Source organism: Notamacropus eugenii, chromosome 4, assembly GCF_028372415.1.
Source record: "Notamacropus eugenii isolate mMacEug1 chromosome 4, mMacEug1.pri_v2, whole genome shotgun sequence".
Classification (NCBI taxonomy): domain Eukaryota; kingdom Metazoa; phylum Chordata; class Mammalia; order Diprotodontia; family Macropodidae; genus Notamacropus; species Notamacropus eugenii.
Genome location: NC_092875.1, coordinates 445,040,975 through 445,060,273, shown reverse-complemented (window position 1 = coordinate 445,060,273; position 19,299 = coordinate 445,040,975). Strand labels below are relative to the sequence as shown.

General features: G+C 36.2%; 1 protein-coding gene across 4 annotated transcripts in view; it reads right to left on the bottom strand.

Annotated features, from left to right (window-relative positions):
* Nucleotides 1–19,299, bottom strand: part of KIAA0825 (KIAA0825 ortholog) — a 544,517-nt gene that overhangs the window by 327,564 nt on the left and 197,654 nt on the right. For all 4 annotated transcript variants that reach the window (XM_072606108.1, XM_072606106.1, XM_072606107.1 and 1 more), the window contains one exon: nt 1,725–1,835. In XM_072606108.1, the coding sequence (XP_072462209.1) occupies nt 1,725–1,835 (111 nt within the window). The remainder of the gene's footprint in view (nt 1–1,724; nt 1,836–19,299) is intronic.

Genomic DNA, 19,299 nt, shown 5'->3' with positions numbered 1-19,299 from the left:
CACTGACTGTGCATATAGCTGAACAAGTCATCTATCCTCTCAGTGATCCCAGGCAGTTTTCTGAAATTACAAATTACCCAAAAGCTGCTGATCTACATGGGTAGAGGGAATATTCTTATCTGGAGTTCTCTACAACCAGTGAAATAGCAAGTCTGCACCAAAAAGCAAATGCAAGCATAATTGTAGATTTGGATACTGAATGCTTAAATAATGAGGACCCCCGTTTGGGTTTCCCCTTCATACTTCACATATCAGAGAGGTAGAGCAGGCTAAAACAATAAATCTCCAAACTCCAGATATGAGAGAATGAGTAAAAACAGCTTAGCAAAAAGAGATCAAATTTCAGGAGGTTGAAGAGCTTGTTACTGAAGCGATAGGAAACAGAACAGGGTAGACTGCCATATTTGGAGTCTTCAGAGGTCCTCCTGTCACATTTTGCCTGAGAAACCTACTACCTGAGTGAACCTAAGCAGGTCACTAACCCCGCCAGCCTCGGTTTCTTCAACTGTAAAATGAGGAGGTTGTACTAGATTTCTAAATCTATGCATCAATGACATCATAGGTTATGTGATTAATTCTGATTAATGTAAATAGGGATTTGGTTGTTTCCTTACATTTATATTTTGAAACAAAGTGCCTTTGTTTACATTGCTCTCTACATTGCAGTCTTCCTCATTTCTGCCTCTTGATCTCTTACCCAAAACATAGATCTGACCACGTCATTCCCTGCTCAGTGAGGGCCAGGAGCTTTCTCTTACCTCCAGGATTAAGCAGGGTCTTCTTAGTTTGACATTTAAAGCTCTTCCCAATCTAGCTTCAGCCTACCTTTCAGGACTTATTCCGCAAGATTCCCCTTCACACATCAACTATGACCCAAACTGGCCTAGGTAGGGATTCCTGAAATCAATGTTCCATTTCCTGTTTTGGCAACTTTCCCTTGGCTGACCTGCAGAACTGGGATGCATTTCCTCCTCACTCCCTCCTCTCAGCATCCTTAGCTTCTTTCAGACCTCATTTCTGGTGCAAACTTTCCTGATCCCTTGAGTTGTCAGCGTTCTCTCCCTCCTCAAATAATAATTACTTTTCTTTGTATCCCCTCTAGTACATAACATAGTGCAGTGAACATAGTAAGTACTTAATAAATGTTTGGTGAATGAATGTGAAATCAAAAAGCAGAAATACTCAGAATACGTCTTGGTCATCTAAAAAGGAAATTCTGTGCCAGAAAATAGTTTTGAGGATGAACTTTTTGTTACCTATGGAGAACTTTGTCATTGACTGGCACCTACTTTGAACTGTAGCCAAGGGGTCTGGGGAGAGAAGAGGAGTGAGTCCAGGCCCTCATAGGCCAGAGCTAAGCAAATCAATTCTCCATATTAAACAGCTAGCAGCCTAGTGGATACACTACTGGAGTCAGGAAGACCTAAGATATGGAAAGCTCGAAAGTTATTGGAGAATTGTCTAAAATGAATTAGATCCCTCTCTTCACTTGTTTTTTCATTGTGTCTCAAAAGCACAAGATGACTCTGGGTTAATATTTGGGCCCTTGACCTCAGCCTCATGCTAAATATATATATATTGTAAAAGACAGTACTTTCTACCCCAATACATTATAAAAGCAGTGGGAAGACTTCAGAGAAAACTTTGTACAGTGATTTTTACATCCATGGATATGAAAATCCTTTATAACATTGAGTCACGTTTAGACTTAGTATGACACTCACCTAAGGAAAGAAGGAGAAAAATGTTCTATGCAAGGAATCCAGTGTAGTGGTTGATTGAAAGGTGATTCTGAAGAATCTGATATAAGATCATCCATGTCATTCTGAAATGCCCTGTTGAAACAGAAATGATTTTTTTAAGAAACTAAATTGTGAAACATTGCATATTACATTTCAATAAAGCTATTTTTGGATTTAGCCATTTTTCAGAGCTAATAGAAACTGTTCTGGGTTACCACATGAAAAACGCAAATTGTTTCCCTTGAGAATGTACTACACATGTCAAAGTGTGACTCAGAATATGGAAAGGCAGATCAGTGAGCCCAAGAAAAAAGGCATGAAAGGAAGTTCAAGGCTTCTTGAGGACATTTATGCTCTTTTCATTTACACAGAGTAACAGTACTTTTAAATATTGTTCAGTCACGTTCAACTCTTCATGACCCCAAGATGATGAAGTGGTTTGCCATTTCCTTCTCCAGCTCATTTTACATATGAGGAAACCTGAGACAACCAGGGTTAAATGATTTACCCAGGCCCACACAGCTAGTAAGTGTCTGAGGCCAGATTTGAACTGAGGAAGGGGAGTCTTCCTGATTTCAGACCTAATACTCTGGCTGGTCCAACTTCTAAATGTTAGGAATCAATAAGGAAAAACCTATCAAACTGCTAACATGCATCAAGCACTGTACTGTGCTATTATTCCAAAATGATAGAAGGTAAATTTTGTTGATTATGTAAAACTAAAAGGAGATACATTAGCATTTGTTTCCATTTCCCATCTTAAAGGGAAAAAATTCTCTTCAATGTGGATACAGCAAAATTACTTTTAGAAGCCTCATAGATATAAATTTAGAGCTGGAAGGAAATAAGCATTTATGAAGTACTTGCTAAGTACTGTGGGGTAGGTGCTGTTATGACCTCCATTTTACATAATGAGGAAACTGAAGAAGACAAAGGTTACATGACTTTCTCAGGGTCGCATTCTAGTAAATATTTGAGGACAGATTTGAATTCAGGTTTTCATAGACTCCAGGTTCAACTTTCTATCCATTGTGCCACCTAGTTGTCTCTAAGAACTTTAGAGCAGACTTCTGAGACCATCTACACTGATCATTTTATTTTACAGATGAGGAACTGAAGTTCTGAGAGGTTGGGATTACCCCTGAAGCACACATCTATTAAGTATCTAATGGCATTAGAACCAAAGTCTTTCTGACAAGAAGTCCAGTGCTCTCTACCTACTCCATCCTGCTGCTTGTCAGGGAATATGACTTGACTCCTACAAAATTAATCATCAATCAGTCAAGAAGCAATGAGCATTTATTAAGTGTTTACTATGTGCCAAAGATCACTACTAAGCACTGGCATTACAAAGAAATGCAAACACGCAATAACAGTCTCTGTCCTCAGGGAGCTTATATACTAGTGGGAAAAACAATACGTAAATGTGAGGGGTGGGCTATGTGTTGCGCATATAGGTTAGGTATATCAGGTTTGTCTAGCTATGGCTCACAGGGAACCATGAATAGATAGATACCTTTAAGGTTTCCTCTACCTACCTGTCTCTAAGGGAGACTTTGATTCCTGCCAAGAAAGGAAGCAGATTGATGCCAAAGGCTAGCCATTTTGTTTTTCTCAGAGAAAAGGTCCTAAGGATAGAATTATACTTCTTTGACCCTACTAAGTATTGTTAGTATATGGGAAATAATGTTGAGGTTCAAGCTGCATTCCTGATTGGTATTCCTTAATGGTGAAACCATGCCACAAACTATACATCTAAATCCACATACAGAATGGGAGGTAGGAAAGGGGAAGGCTGGAAGGACTGGGCAAGCCTACAGAAGGTGGCATTGAATCTAAGCCTTGAATAAAAATAGATATGTCAAGAAATAAATGTGTAGGGAAAGAGCATTCCAGGTATAAAGGACAGTCAGAATTCATCACCTAGTAGCTAGCCCATTGGTAACAAGCCTCTCTTTACATAGTGGGCTGACCCACCAGAACCATCCTGGAAGCCTCTGAGCATGGCACAACCTATCAAAGCTTAAGCTCTATGGCGACAGCCTTCAAAACTTCAGCATCATTTCCTCTTATACCAATCTATGTACTACTTCAACTCATCTTGAAATACAATTATAATATTCCCTCCCCCTACCCCCTTCCTTGCTTTTCATTGCACTTAACGATCAAATTCTTTGTGGTAAAGCCAGGTTCAACCAGATTACATTTCCCTTGTCTTTCCTCCTTTCCAGTGTGCCTCTCAGGTTCATACTACTCCATTTATCCAATTATCTACCTTCCGCTTAATTTTTCCCAAGATGTAGTCTATGCCCAGAATACCCTTTCTTGCCATGGTTTTCTAAGTTAACTCTAAATGTTCAAGCAGCTCCTTAAAATCTGCCAACAAAATAACTTCCCTGACTAATTGGAAGAAAAAAAAGGAAATTTCCCTTGGCCATTTCTGACATAAATATGCAGTTCCCTTGATGATTCTCCTCCATCTGCCACTCAAAAATATAGTCTTTCCCCTCTGCTTGCATTAAATTTCTTCTTCTGTGTCTTTTGTTGAATGCTTATCCCACACTTAGGACTCTCCTTTAGATTTTAAGTTCTTCAAGAGCCAGAATCACATTATTTAACCTGTATAATGCCAAGTGCAACTAAGCACTTGAAGTCATTCTGACTGACTTTCTGATTGAAAGTGTCAGGAAAAATCTTTAAGAAAAGGAGGGGAAATTGCTATAAAATGTTGCCTAATTACAACTTCATCTGTCAAGACTATAAGAAAAATGGAATAACTACTAATAATTGAATTTTTTTTAGTGCCAGAAATTCTCAGAGAATAAATTGCTGGCAATATACTTTTTGCCACAACACGTCTTCTAGATCCCTAAGTTCACTTATTCCTCTGACAGTTATACAATAATACTGGTAATTGTAAGGTTGTTTTGGCTATAAGAAATTTTATGGCAGATGTTTATGGTCTCAGAGGGGGAGGGATCTGTATGAGCATTTAATTCCACAGCAAGATCCCAAATTAGTTTCATTATTCTGGAGAGTATAACAGGGTGAGAATTGATCCACAAGCCTCAATGGAGGAATGAAATGATGAGATAGCTACAAGAGATATTCTAATGATGTTTTGTTGTAGGGTTAGAAAGAGGGGATGCTATAAATAATTCAGAGTAGAAGATAAAATATAATTGCATGAGCTGGAACATGTTTTCCCCGTGAAATGCAATAGCATTTCTATATGGGGAAGTAATTACTCCTTTTAAAAAATAATTAAATGGACTATAGGTTGCACAAAATGATTATTAAATTTCCAAGCCTTCAAAGTACAGCAACATCTGAAATCAAGAACTCAAACCACAGAATATCTTGTGTATGGATTCAGTCAACCTTGGCCAAATTGACTCCTACAAAATTAATCATCAATCAGTCAAGAAGCAATGAGCATTTATTAAGTGTTTACTATGTGCCAAAGATCACTGCTAAGCACTAGTATTGTAAAGAATGCAAAAACACGATAACAGTTTGCTTTCCTCACCCTCTCCTTATGGCTCCCTTCTCCCACCTCCCTCAGCCAGCACGGACGATTCTTATGTTGCCTTCTGCCCCCTAAATCAGCCTTGTCGTTCCTGAGCTGTGGCCTAAAATCCAGTTAGCCCTTTCATCTGTTAGCATATTGATGAATTTAACTAGTTCATGGAAAAGTGCCAATGACCTGATAGTAAGCCTAATGCGTTCACAAGGTCATAAGCTACCTTTGTACGTCTCAGGGTATCTACTGCAGTATTAAACACACTTTATATGATTGTTTAACCCAACCTCCTGGGTATTTACATTTTAAAAGGGGCTATTTGTTACTAGCTCCTCTTCCTCCAATTAATCATTAGTGGAATTTCAGCAGTAAGGGAAGAGAGGTATCTTTTCTTAGGGAGAGCCTATTTGGTGGTCCTCAGTCACCATATGTGGGCCATAGCCTAGTCCACTCATGTAAAAGGCCAGCTCTTTATGGATATCGAGTTTCAGGATCATAATTAGAATCAAGAAGTATCAACAGTTAAGATCTGCAGACAGTTTAAACCTTGTGTGATTCTAAATACCCTTTTCTCTCCCCTCTTCTTTTCCACCCCCGCCACACTATCACTATAGAAACAGAAGGGTTGACAGGACTATGGGATATTTCGTATTTTATTAATTGCATGAGTTGCCATTAACCTAAAAAATCGTCCAATGACAGTGCTCCATATCAAGCTTCTTAAGATTAGACTCTCCATGTTAAGTTAATCCTCTTTTCCTAGCACCCTAACAGAAGCCTTCTCAGAGATCATGCTCAGATTTGCCTTTACTGGTTCCTATCAACCCCACATGTGTTGGCTCAATATTTAGGCCTGTTGGGGATGATCTAATCATGAAAGTGACTCACGTCTGAAGGATGTAGGTCCTCTGTCATTTTAAAATGGCAAAGTAATACCCTCCCTGGCTACTGAGTGGAAAGAGCCTTTTAAACAGAAGAGACTATTTTTGTTCTTGCTTCAAGATTATCCCATCTGGCAAGTAATGCTCTTTATCACCAAACTCCTCATTAGAGCTGGGGCAGGGGGAGAAGGGGAAGGGTACTCTTTCTGCTTTCTGCTTGCCTTCCTGAGAAGGTAAGTGACTGTTGTTCTCTCTAGGCTTGGAGGCATTTGAAAGGTCTCAAGGTCCAGTGACCAATGAGGGGACCTGACCAGCAGCAAGGGAAGAAGACAACCACTAAGGAAAGGAGAAGGCCAAGCCACTGGTTTGACTTGCCAAAAGACATGGACTGGGAAGGAGGCAAGTGCCTACTGAGTGCCTACTCAGAAGTCTTGAAAATGTTTAGATGAGATTTAAGTATCAGCCTCCTAGCAGGCTGTAACACCACACAACATTCTATCACTGCCTCTATTGTACTGGCCATCCCTCATGCCTAGAGTGTACTCCCTCATTACATTCACCTTACAGAGCTTCTCTTTCCCTTGAGGATGCAACTTAAATAAGCATTTCTGCATTGTCTTTCTTGATCCACCAATGACTAGCCAATGTTTCTCTAAGTTCCTGACATGTATAATTTCTTATAATGAATGATATTTTATTACATTCATATTCACAACTGATGATTACATACTTTGCTTCCAGTTTTTCTACCACAAAAGGTGCTTCTAGGAATATTTAGGCACAATATCTATCTATCTATTTATCTATGTCTGTCTGTCTGTCTGTTCATCTGTCTGTCTGTCTACACATTTTTCTTTCACATCTTTGAGACTGTATGAACTATAGTGGCACTTAAGCTCAGGCTTTTCTCGTATAATTACAATTGTTTCCCAGAACAGAATAGACCAATTCACAGCACTAATAATGGTACATCAGTGTTTATATCTTCCCATAATCCCTTCAATAATTATAATGAACAACATTTATCATTCATGCTATCTGGTGAAACCTTTAAATGTAGTGGAGTTTAGTGTTCAGAGTTGGCCACAGAGTCAGGGAGAGCTGAATTCAAATTCTGATTTTGATCTATATTAACTATAAGGGACCCAAGCAACACTCTAAGACTACAAGTTGCAAAGAAGGTGCTAATCTGCATTGTTAGAAGAAATTCTTCATCCACAGCTACTTACACCAAAGAAATAAGAAGTCTGATTTAAAAGTCAAACCTCATTGTTGTTTTAACTGGCATTTCAATCATTTTAAGTAGTTTGGCAATATTTTGGATAATTCCTGACAGTTTATATTTCTTCTCTTGAAAAATTTTCTTGATATTCTTTGATCAGTAAATAATTCACAATTTGATACATTTGTCAGTCCCTATTATCTTGGATATTAGCGATATATAAGGCAAATATTTTTGTTCCAAATGAATTTTCCTGTAGCTGTGTTAATTTTGCTTATGCAAAGGAGTTTTTCATTTTAGGCAATCAAAACTGTTTATATTATCTTTAATGACCATACCTATCCCTTGTTTCATTAAGACTTCTCCCCTAGCCATATTTGTGAAATTAACCTCCCTCCAACTCTGATTTTTTTAAAATGATATGACCTTTTGTATTTTATTGGCATATCCATTTGGAAATTATTATGATATACGATGTAAACTGCTTCCCAGTTTTCCTAGTAGTTTTTATTGAATAAAGGGTCTTCCATGAGTAAAAGTTCTTTAGTTTATTGAATTATGGGGTACTGCATTCAGCTGCTTCTGAATTTTGCTTATCTAGTTCTATTAACATATTTCTCTATTTTTCAAAACAGTATCAGATAATTTTGATGGATTTGTGATAAAGATGGAGTTCTAGTAGTGTCAGCCATCTCCCTCTTCCCCGTATCTCCTATTTCTTTTTTTCCATTTTTTCCCTCGAGACTTTAGACTTTTTGTTTCTCCAAATGAATTTAGTTTTTATTTGGACAATTTCTCTAAAGTAAAATTGTGGCAGTTTGGTATAGCACTAAACATGTAAATGAATTTAGGCAGTATCATTTTTATTACATTGCAGTGCTCAATCATTAATAATGTATGTCTCAAATAATTTAAGGATATATTTCAAGAAAGAGTGTTTTGCAATTTCCGTATGTCTTGGTAGGTTAACATACAATCACTTTTTTCCATTTTGTAATCATTTTCAGTGGCATTTCTCTTTGTATATTTACTGGATTTTGTTACCTACAAAATGACTAATGATTTCTGTGAATTTATTTTGTATATTGTTAGTTTAACTAATATTTTACTTTATACTAGCTGTGTGACACTGGGCAAGTCACTTAACCCTGTCTGCCTCAATTCCTCATTTGTAAAATGAGCAAGATAAGGAAATGGCAAACCACTCTAGTATCTTTGCCAAGAAAACCCCAAAAAGGGTTGTAAAGAGTTAGACAGGACTGAAATGAACATCAACAAAAACTTTAACTGAAGCAACTAAAGCAACAAAAACTTTAAATAACTTAAACTAAAGTTAAATTTTCTAATTGTTTTTCAGGGCAGAGCTAAGATAGTGGAGTAAAAGCAGGAACTTGCTTGAACTTTCCCCCAAGCCCTTCCAAATATCTGTAAAAAATGACTATACGCAAATTCTAGAGCAGCAGAACCCACAAAATGACAGAGTAAAACAAATTTCCAGCCCAAGACAACCTGAAAGGTCAACAGGAAAGGTCTATTGCATGGGCTAGGACAGGAGCACAGATCTACACTGGACACAACATTGGATCCCCCAGCAAACATGGAGCAGGACTTAGGGACAGAATCACTGGCAGTTGTGGTGGTTTTCAGGTTTCTCAACCCACAAACACAAGAGACATCTTAGAAGGTCAGGAGGAAAGTTGGACCAGGGTGAGAGAGGAGCCTCGTCTAGTCCCAACTCCAGGGAGGTCAGCAGCAGCAGTGGCTGGTTCCGGAGGTCTTGGCCCACAGATGGTGGGGGGATTGAGTAGCTAATCAGAGGGGGATTACAGGGATCACTTTGCATGAACTGAGGCAGAATTCTCTTGCTTTGCCCTGCTTGGATCTGGGTCACAGTCCTAAGTGGCAGTCCTAGGGTGAGGAGGAGCATTGGCATGGTGGAGCTTGTGGCTGTAGAGAGGAGTAAACACCTCTCCTTTGATCATACCACTGTGAAAGAAGTGAAAATTTACAGACACTGAGAAGTATCTCTGAAAACAGCTATACAAAACCCCTAAAGCCTGGGACAGTACACCCTTCACATTAGAAGCACAGTCCTACCTTAAAAAAGAATTAAAAAGTCCAGTAATTGGCTGGAGAAAATGAGCAAGCACCATAAAAAAACTCACACTATAGAATCTTACCTTGATGGCAAAGAAGATCAAAACATACAACCAGCAGAAGACAACAAAGTCAAGGTTCCTGTATCCAAAGCCTCCAAGAAATACGAATTGATCTCAGACCACAGAAGAGCTCAAAATGGATTTTGAAAATCAGTTAAGAGAAGTAGAGGAAAAACTGGAAAGAGAAATCAGAGTGATAAAAGAAAATCTTGAAAAGTAAGTCAACTGCTTGTTAAAGGAGATCCTCAAAATCTTGAAGAAAATAACAACTTAAAAAATAGACTAACCCAAATGGCAAAAGAGATCCAAAAGCCAATGTGGAGAAGAATGACTTAAAAAGCAGAGTTGGCCAAATGGAAAAGGAGGTGCAAAAGCTCACTGAAGAAAATAATTCCTTAAAAATTAGAATCAAGGAAATAGAAGCTAATGACTCCATGAGAAATCTAAACATTATAAAACAGAATCAAAAGAATGAAAAAAATAGAAGACTGTGAAATATCTCATTGAAAAAACCACTGACCTAGAAAATAGATTCAGGAGAGATAATTTAAAAATTAATGAACTACCTGAAAGCCATGATCAAATAAAGAGCCTAAACATCATCTTTCAATAAATTATCAAGGAAAATTTTCCTGATATTCTAGAACCAGAGGGGAAAATAGAAATTGAAAGAATTCCCTGATCACTACCTGAAAGAGATCCCAAAAGGAAAACTCCTAAGAATATCATGGCCAAATTTGAAAGTTCCCAGGACAAGGAGAAATATTGCAAGCAGGCAGAAAGAAACAATTCAAGTACTGTGGAAACACAATCAGGTTAACACAAGATTTAGCAGCTTTTACATGAAGGGATTGGAGGGCTTGGAATATGATATTCTGGAGGTCAAAGGAGTTAAGATTAAAACTGAGAAGCACCTAACCAGCAAAACTGAGCATAATCCCTCAGGGGAAAATTTGGACATTCAATGAAACAGAGGACTTTCAAGTATTCTTGACCAGAGCTGAAGAGAAAACTTGACTTTCAAATATAAGACTCAAGAGAAGCATGAAAAAGTAAACAGGAAAAAGAAATCATAAATGACTTATCAAAGTTGAACTGTTTCTATTCCTACCTGGAAAAATGAGATTTGTAACTCCTGAGAGCTTTCTTTGTTTTAGGGTAGTTTGGAAGGAATTTCTTTCTCTCTCTCTCTCTCTCTCCCTCCCTCTCTCCACAGCATGAGTTGAATATGAAAGGATGACATCTAAAGAATACAATTAAGGGGTGAGAGAGAGAGGAATGTACTGGGAGGAGAAAGGAGAGGTAAAATGGGATACATTATCTCACATAAAAGAGACAAGAAAAAGGGGAAGAGGGAGAGGTGAGATGGAATGAGTGAACCCTACTCCCATCAGATTTGGCTTAAGGAAAGAATAACATACACACTCATTGAGTATGGGAATCTATCTTACCTTACAGGAAAGTAGGGGGGAAGGGGAAGAAAGAGGGGAGTATGATAGAAGGGAGGGCAGATTGGGGGAGAGTGTAGCCAGAAGCAAACACATTTGAGGAAGGACAGGGTCAAAGGAGAGAATAGAATAAATAGGGAGAAGCATAGGATGGAGGGAAATATAGTTAGTCTTTTACAACTGACTATTATAGAAGTGTTTTGCATAACTACACATGTATAATCTATATCAAATTGCTTGTCTTCTCAGTAGAGAATTTGGAACTTGAAGTTTTAAAAACAAATGGGAAATAAGACACATAGACAATGGGTATCGAAATCTATCTTGCCCTATAGGAAAATAAAGGAGAAGGGATAAAAGGGGCGGTGATAGAAGGGAGAGCAGACTGGGGGAAGGGATAATCAGAATGCATGCCATCTTGGGGTGGAGAGAGGGGAGAGATGGGGAGAAAATTTGGAAATCAAAATCTTGTGGAAGTGAATGTTGAAAACTAAAAACAAATGTATAACACTGAAAAAAATTTTCATTGAATTTATGAGATTATCTAAATAAACTATCATATTGGTTACAAAGATAGTACTGATGATTTCCTTGGCTATGTTTACTTCAATTTCTATTTCATATTTAATATGGTTAGCATCAATTAACACAAAATCAAATGGTAATGAATAAAGTGCTTTGTTCCTGATCTGTTTAAGAAAGTTTCTATATACTTTAGTTTTAGATAGATTAGTTCATATTTAGGAAAAATCCTTCTATTCATATGCTTTTTGATGCTTTTAAAAAATGAATTGCTGTATTTCATCATTGACTTTTTTATGTATCTCTTGATATTAGTTTAGCATCAAGATCTTTATTATCTACGTTATTAATATGATTCATTGTATTTGTAGCTTTATTAATGTTGAAAACATCCTTTCATTCCTGGAATAAATCCAACATGTTCATGGTGAATGATTCTTAGAAAATGTTATTGTAGCTTCCTTCCTATCTAATATTTCTGCATCAATATTCATTAATGGAAACAGCCTGGTGCAATGGAAAAAGACCTAGATTTGGAGTCAGATGACTTCCTTCGAACCCCACTGATGGTTACTACCTGTGTGACCTTAAGCAAGTGTCACTTAAGTTCTCACTAAGATAAGGGGCTTTGCCTCAAAGAAACTTCCAGCTCTAAACCTATGATCATGTGATCTCAGAATCCTGTATTATATTCCCCTTTGTCTGTTTTATATCTCCTTGGCTTAGGCAGCAAGATCATATTTGTCTCATAAAAGGAATTTGTTAAGTGGCTTCCTTTTCAGTTTTACATGTTTTTGCTTATCTATTATTTGCAAATGGGTATGTAGCACAGGGTTTAATTACTCACTAAATATTTGACAGAATCCACTTATAAATCCATCAGGGCCCAGGTTTTTTTTTCCCATTACAAGTCTATTGCTGACTCAGTGTCTCTTTCTGAGATAAGGTTGTTTAAATTCTCTATGGCTTTGTTATCTGAGTATTTTGGATTTAAAAAGCACTTATCTAACTTATTTACATTTTTACTTTTTTTTAGGGGGGGCACATAATTGAGTTTAGTGGTTTCTAATAATTTCTTATATCTTTATTTCTCCATTTGTTATTAATTTTCCCTTCAAATTTTTATTTTGTTTTGTTTTCCTTTTCTTTTATCCAAATTAGCTATTTTGCATATTTTATTGGTGTATATTTATAGCCAACTCAATTAATCACTTCTATCATCTTTTAAAAGTTACATTTAAATTTTCAAGATCATTAATTTTGTGTTAATTTGGGGTTTATTAAATTTATGACTTTCTGGGCTTTCTTATTGTATTCTAATTGTATTGGTCTTCTCTTTTGTTGATATGAGGTTAGAAATATGAAATTTCCCCTTAGGACTGCTTTAACTTCCTCCCATAAATTTTAGTAGGTTTCTTTTTAAGATTAAGATTATACCTGATAATGCCCAAATCTGAATCCTTTGTTCACAATTCCCTTACTTGATTAGTAATTTTATTGTGATATGATCTAAAAGGATATATTCAATATTCATATAGTTAGGCATTTGTTTATAAGTTTTTTATGCTCTAGCATATAGTCAATTTTTGTAATGGTGCCATACAATGCTAAAAAATATGCATACTCTTAAAAATTCCTATTCTACAATCACCAAAGATTTATCTTATCTGCTTTTTCTCAGTTTCTGCTGAGATCCTCAACTGTTTTTTATTTTTATATTAAGTCTGAAGGAAGAATGAAGCACCCAACAATTATTATTTTGCTAGACCTTCCCACAGTTTTGTTGCCTTTTCTATTAAGTACTTGAATTACCATTCAAAGTTCATGTATTTAACAATGATAGTGTTTTATTATCTATGGTGTCTTTAAATATAATGTAGTTTTCCTGCTTATATCTCTTAACCATATTGATTTTTACTATTGCCTTATCTGAGATCATGATTGTCATTCATACTTTCATATATTTAACTGAGAGACACTAAATCTACTCCAACTCCTTAAAATAACTCTAGAAATCTTCAAGTATTCTTTTTGAGAAAAAAATGGGGGGGTGGGGAGCAGGTTGCTTTCTGATTTATCTTTTATTTATTTTACGGGTGTTTGTCTCATTCATAATCACAGTTATGTTTGTTTGTTTTTCTCTATTACAGCTTTTTATTTTCCCACTAACTTATGAGGGAAAAAAGGTAGTGGGGAAAAAAGTTAGCACTAGGTATCTGTATTTTAATTTCTTGAAACAATTCTCTACTCTCCTCTTGTTGTCCCAGTCCAGACTTAAATCACTTAGTCTTAAACTTTTTCTTTCTAAAATCAGTGCAACAGACTTATAGTATATTTTGCCTGTGGATATATCCTCTCTAGTTTCACCCTTCCCCCCACATTCAACTCTTCTCAGCCCAGGTCTGCTTAATGTATTTTGTTTGTTTTGAACCTTACTTTGCCAAACTCAGGTAAACATGAATTTTATTATTTTCCTCACCATATCCTCCCTCTTTTAATGATATTCTGTGGCACACCAATTATAAGAAAGAATAAAATAATAAAATCTCCATTTCTTTAGCCCTTATTACTTCCTGCCTCCCATGTAAACCCTTCCCCCTCTCTAGTTGAAGCCATGAGTTTGGTTACAGTGCCTTGGTACATGGTCTCTTCCTATCCGCTGGAAGTATTTTTTCTTTTATTTCTGGATTCTAGAGCTTGGCAAGCATATTTATGGTTATTTTAAGCACAGGGTTCCTCTTTGATGGGAAGTAGTGGTATCTATTATCACTCTGACCTCTAACTCCTATCCTTCTGATAATTCTTTTACAATTTCTTGAAATATTGGACTGTATATGTGTGTGTGTGTGTGTGTGTGTGTGTGTGTGTGTGTGTGTGTGTGTGTGCGCGCCTTAAGGAGAAAGGGAGAAAGAGACAGAGAGAAACACAGAGACACAGAGACAGAGATTATGCTTTTCGGGGAATCCAAAGATTTTTACATGATTTCTCCTGAACCCTATATTCCAGGTTAGCTACTTTTGATAATGGATATCACATTTGTTTTTCCTTTTATCATGTTTTTCCTACTGTCACTTGATAGTAATTAGCCAATACCTGACTTGCTGGGATGCTGTATGGTGATTATTTCATCCATTTGTTGCTACTTCCAAACTTGCCGTGGCTTTGAAGTTGCTAGAGCCACTGCCACCTATAGTCTTCAGTGCAGAGCACTTGATTTGGGAGGGTTAAATTAAAAATTAAGTTTAAAAATTAAAGCCAAGAAGAGAGAGAAAGGAGTCACAAGACTTCAAACTTGGGTTGGAAAATGGAAGCAGAGGTGAGTAGCCCAGCAGAACAAGGAGATGATAGTATACACCTATGTTTTTGAGTAGGGAGGATCACAGACATAACCAGAGATGTAACTTTAACTCTATTTCTGTATCAACATTAAATACAGAGGTATATGATCAGTGAATGTTCACATAACATCATGAAACATGTCCTACAAAAAGAACAAAATAGAATTCTATAGCAAAATTCTCCAGATGGTCATGTTTGCAGATGATATTATACTGAGTACATAAAGCTCTGGAACACTATAGGGCCATGAAAACCACAGTTGCTCAAGAGATTGGCCGAGATGTTCAACCCTGGAAAAAACAAATAGATTAACAAGGCATATTGCCAGGATTAGGAGTAAGAATTGAATGGGCAAAGTACATCAATAAATGCACTTTAAATGCACGCTAAAAAAGGACAATTAGGGGCCAGAAATTAAAAGAACTTAAACGGTCAGGCTGAATCACACATGGAAAGTTGTGTAGCAATTTTAATGATGCCTAATTGTCCCCTGCCACAAAAGTTCACATTTTTTTTGCCTCTAAGTAAAAGGCAATGTGTGTTATATTGGATAAAACCTGGTCTGAGTCAGGAGGACCTAGGTATCACACATACATACTAGCTATGCCACTTAACTTCTCAGTGTCCAGGTAATTCTCTAAACTAGACATTGCAGGAGCTCTCTTCTCTGATGAAATGACAGTTATTTAAATACACACACACGCACACACAAATTCTTGATGCTATATGACCACAAGGGCAGCTACGTGGTGTAGCGGATGGAGTATTTGGCCCTGGAGTCAGGAAGATGCATCTCTCTGAGTTCAAATCTGACCTCAGACTCCTAGTAGCTATATGACCCTGGAAAAGTCACTTAACCCTGTTTGCCTCTGATTCCTCATCTGTAAAATGAGGTGGCGAAGGTAATGGCAAACCACTTCAGTATTTTTGTCAAGAAAACCCCAAATGGGGTCACAAAGAGTCAGGCACGACTGAAGCAAGTGAACAACAAATATGGCTACAACGAATGAAATACATTCTATCACATGAACCATAATTGCAGGAGGCCAAACGGACAATGGCAAAAGACATGACAGGTGTAAATAAACAATAGCACATTACCAAAGCTGACCTTCTATGCCAGCGTCTATTCTAGCCCTGAGTCAAATCTGCCATCCATCTTAGAGATGTAAGATACTGAATAGATGAAGTACCTAACTTGGATAGATTCTTTAAAACTCATGTTGAATGAATTATATTTTATTAAGATTATTGCATGTTAGTGTTTCTAGTAAATTACAATGTAGAAATTAACATCATCTTCTCATTTTTTGAGGAATTTTCCCATAAATTACATAAATAGAAGAAAAGGAAAGTAGGAAAGAGGGGGAATTGAATTATTGCAAGGTAGAAGAGTCAGAGAAAAATTGACTTTTTTGTATTTCATATCAGAAGAGACATATTTCAGAGACTTAAAAGAGCTACATCAAGGGTCATAACTGCCAATCCCTTCTGGAGCCATAACTTTGGGACCACAATTGTCATTTTATGATTTGTCTGCTAGATACATGACTGACATATTGGAAGGCACATTCTATCTTTGGGCCAAATGCTCAATATTCTAGATTTTGGCTCACCATTTTTAGCATTCTAAAAGTGTTGAAATGACACTCTTTCATATTATTTTGTGTTGTAACACTTGGACAGTCACATGAAATGACACATGAAAAAATTTCAGTACTATTTATAAGTATATAACTTTGCATTTTTCTCTTAAGAGTACCAGTAAAGTTTCTATAACTAGTCCTCTGAAAATTATAGCTTAAAAGGGCAATTCCCCCATTGATAAGGAATCAAATTTTAAGAAACCATCCTCAAAAGAAGAAACACAAACTTTGAGCAATTAGATGAGATATGTTCCAAATCACTATTGCTAGGAGAGATGCAAGTCAAAATAATTCTGTTTCGTCTCATACTTCCAAAGTTGGAAAACATAACAAAAGATTAGAATGATTAGTATTGTACGAGCTGCAGAAATACACACTAATACACTGTTGGTAGAGATATAAATTGGTTAAATAATTCTTGAAAAAAATTTAGAATTATGCTAGAAACACAAACGTCTGCACCTTTTGCCCAAGAGATCTGACTACTCCTAAGGAGGCTGAGGACAGAAATAAAGGTGCCAAAAGTACCAACAAACTACCAATATTTGTAGCAGCAAAGAAGCAAAAACAAAGTAGAAGCCTATCCCTTAGTAAATGACCAAAATAGTATATATTAATGTAACAGAATTGTTGATTCATCACAAGAAACAACAAATAGGAAGAATTCAGAAAAGTGTGGAAAGACATATTAGATGACACAGAGTGAAGTAAGAAGAACCAGGATATAAATATATACAGTGACTACAACAAAATAAATGGAAAGGGCCAAAAGAAAAGAAAGTGGCCTCTGTGTAATTATAATGATCAAGCTTGTCTCTGAAGAAGTGCCATGAATTACACGAACTATCAGATTCAAATGATATATGTTGTTTGCTTCTTTCCTTCTATTTTTCTTCTTTGCTACAAGCTCATTGGGGAAGAGAGAAGAGATGGATATAATCATAAATGAAGGTACTGTAAAAATTAAAAGGGACCAAGAGAAATTATTTTTACATTTAATTTTGTATTTGCTGAATACCAAACTAGACTAAATGATTTTATACACCAAAGTACAGCACAAGTTCTAAGACTACTGATTTCTTTGCCTTGTTTACTATACTGCTTTAAATTACAAGCATTTGGAAAATATACTTAACACACATTTTGTCTCAGTAGATCTTCCGAGATCCCTGGAGCACCAAACTGTAGTATTTCTTTTACAATGGCCTATCAGAAACTAGGCACTACAGACAGAGTTTTTTTTTTTTTAAGAGCACCTGTTTGTAAGTGGGTTCTGTCGTCTGATGGAAAGCTTCCAAAATCACTGACTTTTTTTTCTGAAAGACTTAGCTAGTGGCCTATTCTACACTCAAAATGAGAGTGTGTTGAGTTTAACTATCACAACTATACAGAATAAAGTCAGTCATCTTCTTTAGATGCTTATCGTTTTAATGGACATGTCCTTCCTTTCCATTAGCAATTGGCACACTGTTTTTAGCAAATGTACTTTATGGAGATGCTTGTTTAGCTGTTTCTTGGAAAGAAGCTATTTTGTCAAAACAAAAAATATCAGTGAATTTCAAAATAAATAAAATAAAAAGATTTATAGCAAGCATGCTATCATGAGACGTTTTCAGAAGCATTTTCTAAAATTCAATCATATCAGTCTCTGCATGTTTAATTCTGATGGCATACAACTTGATATACCCTTTACTAAAATATGAGTAATAAAAAGAACTAAAATACCGACCTTGAAGACAGATAATACAAAAAAATGTGCTCCTGTGTTCTCTCTAGCTTTGTATGAGGCTTAGTTTCATTTGGGGCATGAGACCATCAGTACACTTCCCCTAGTACTGAAAGAGAGCCAGAAGCTTTGGAATGACCATTCACCAATAAGAAATGTACAAAACTTCAAAAGTAGGAATTCATACTGCAGGAGCACACCTATGAATTAGATCTGAAATTTGTGAAGACTCGCTTAGAAACTTTGAAATAATGTGGTAATTGTTTTGACACAGAAAATTATTTATAGATATAGGTGTATATATATATATATATATATATATATGAATGTATACACATACATACACATACATATACACACATGTACATCTGTGTGTATACATTCATAGCATTTCTAGAATTACATTCTGTTTGGGGCTTGACTTCATGATCATCTTAGCTTTTTTTTTAAAATTCAACTCAAACATTTCATTTAGCCTTTCTTAGATTAACTTAATGGAAAAATTTGTCCCTATGTCCTTAGTTGTGGATTTTCATGCTACAAAGTACTCAATTTCAAGTATCAAGTAAAATCATTAACAACTCATTGCGCAGAATGTACAATATTCTTGGCAGAAATTAGCGATTTAAATTTGTTGAATGAGTCTGTAGCACAATGCAGAAATGACAGAGATATCAAAGCTTTATACTGCTGTACAGAAACAAATATTAAAAGATCACAAGTTAACAATAATGAATATATTATTTATTCTTAAAGTATACAATATTTGATAATCACTTATTTGTTTTACAGATCAATTGTTAATATTTTCCTATTAATCTGTGACAACCCATGAAATTCAATATTGCTTACCATGACCAATCCATGAAATCTGCCAACTTTGTTCCTGATTTTCACAGAGCCTTACTCTTAGATCAAATGATCCACTAGACAGTTAGAAGGGCATTTTGTAAAATCTTTGGTAATTGTTTAGTTTACTAAGATATATTATAAGTCTCAAACCCTGACATTTTCATGATTACGAAATTATAAAATCTAAAGCTCATGGGAATATATTTCACTATCTCTTGCCCCTTTCTGAGTATTCCACT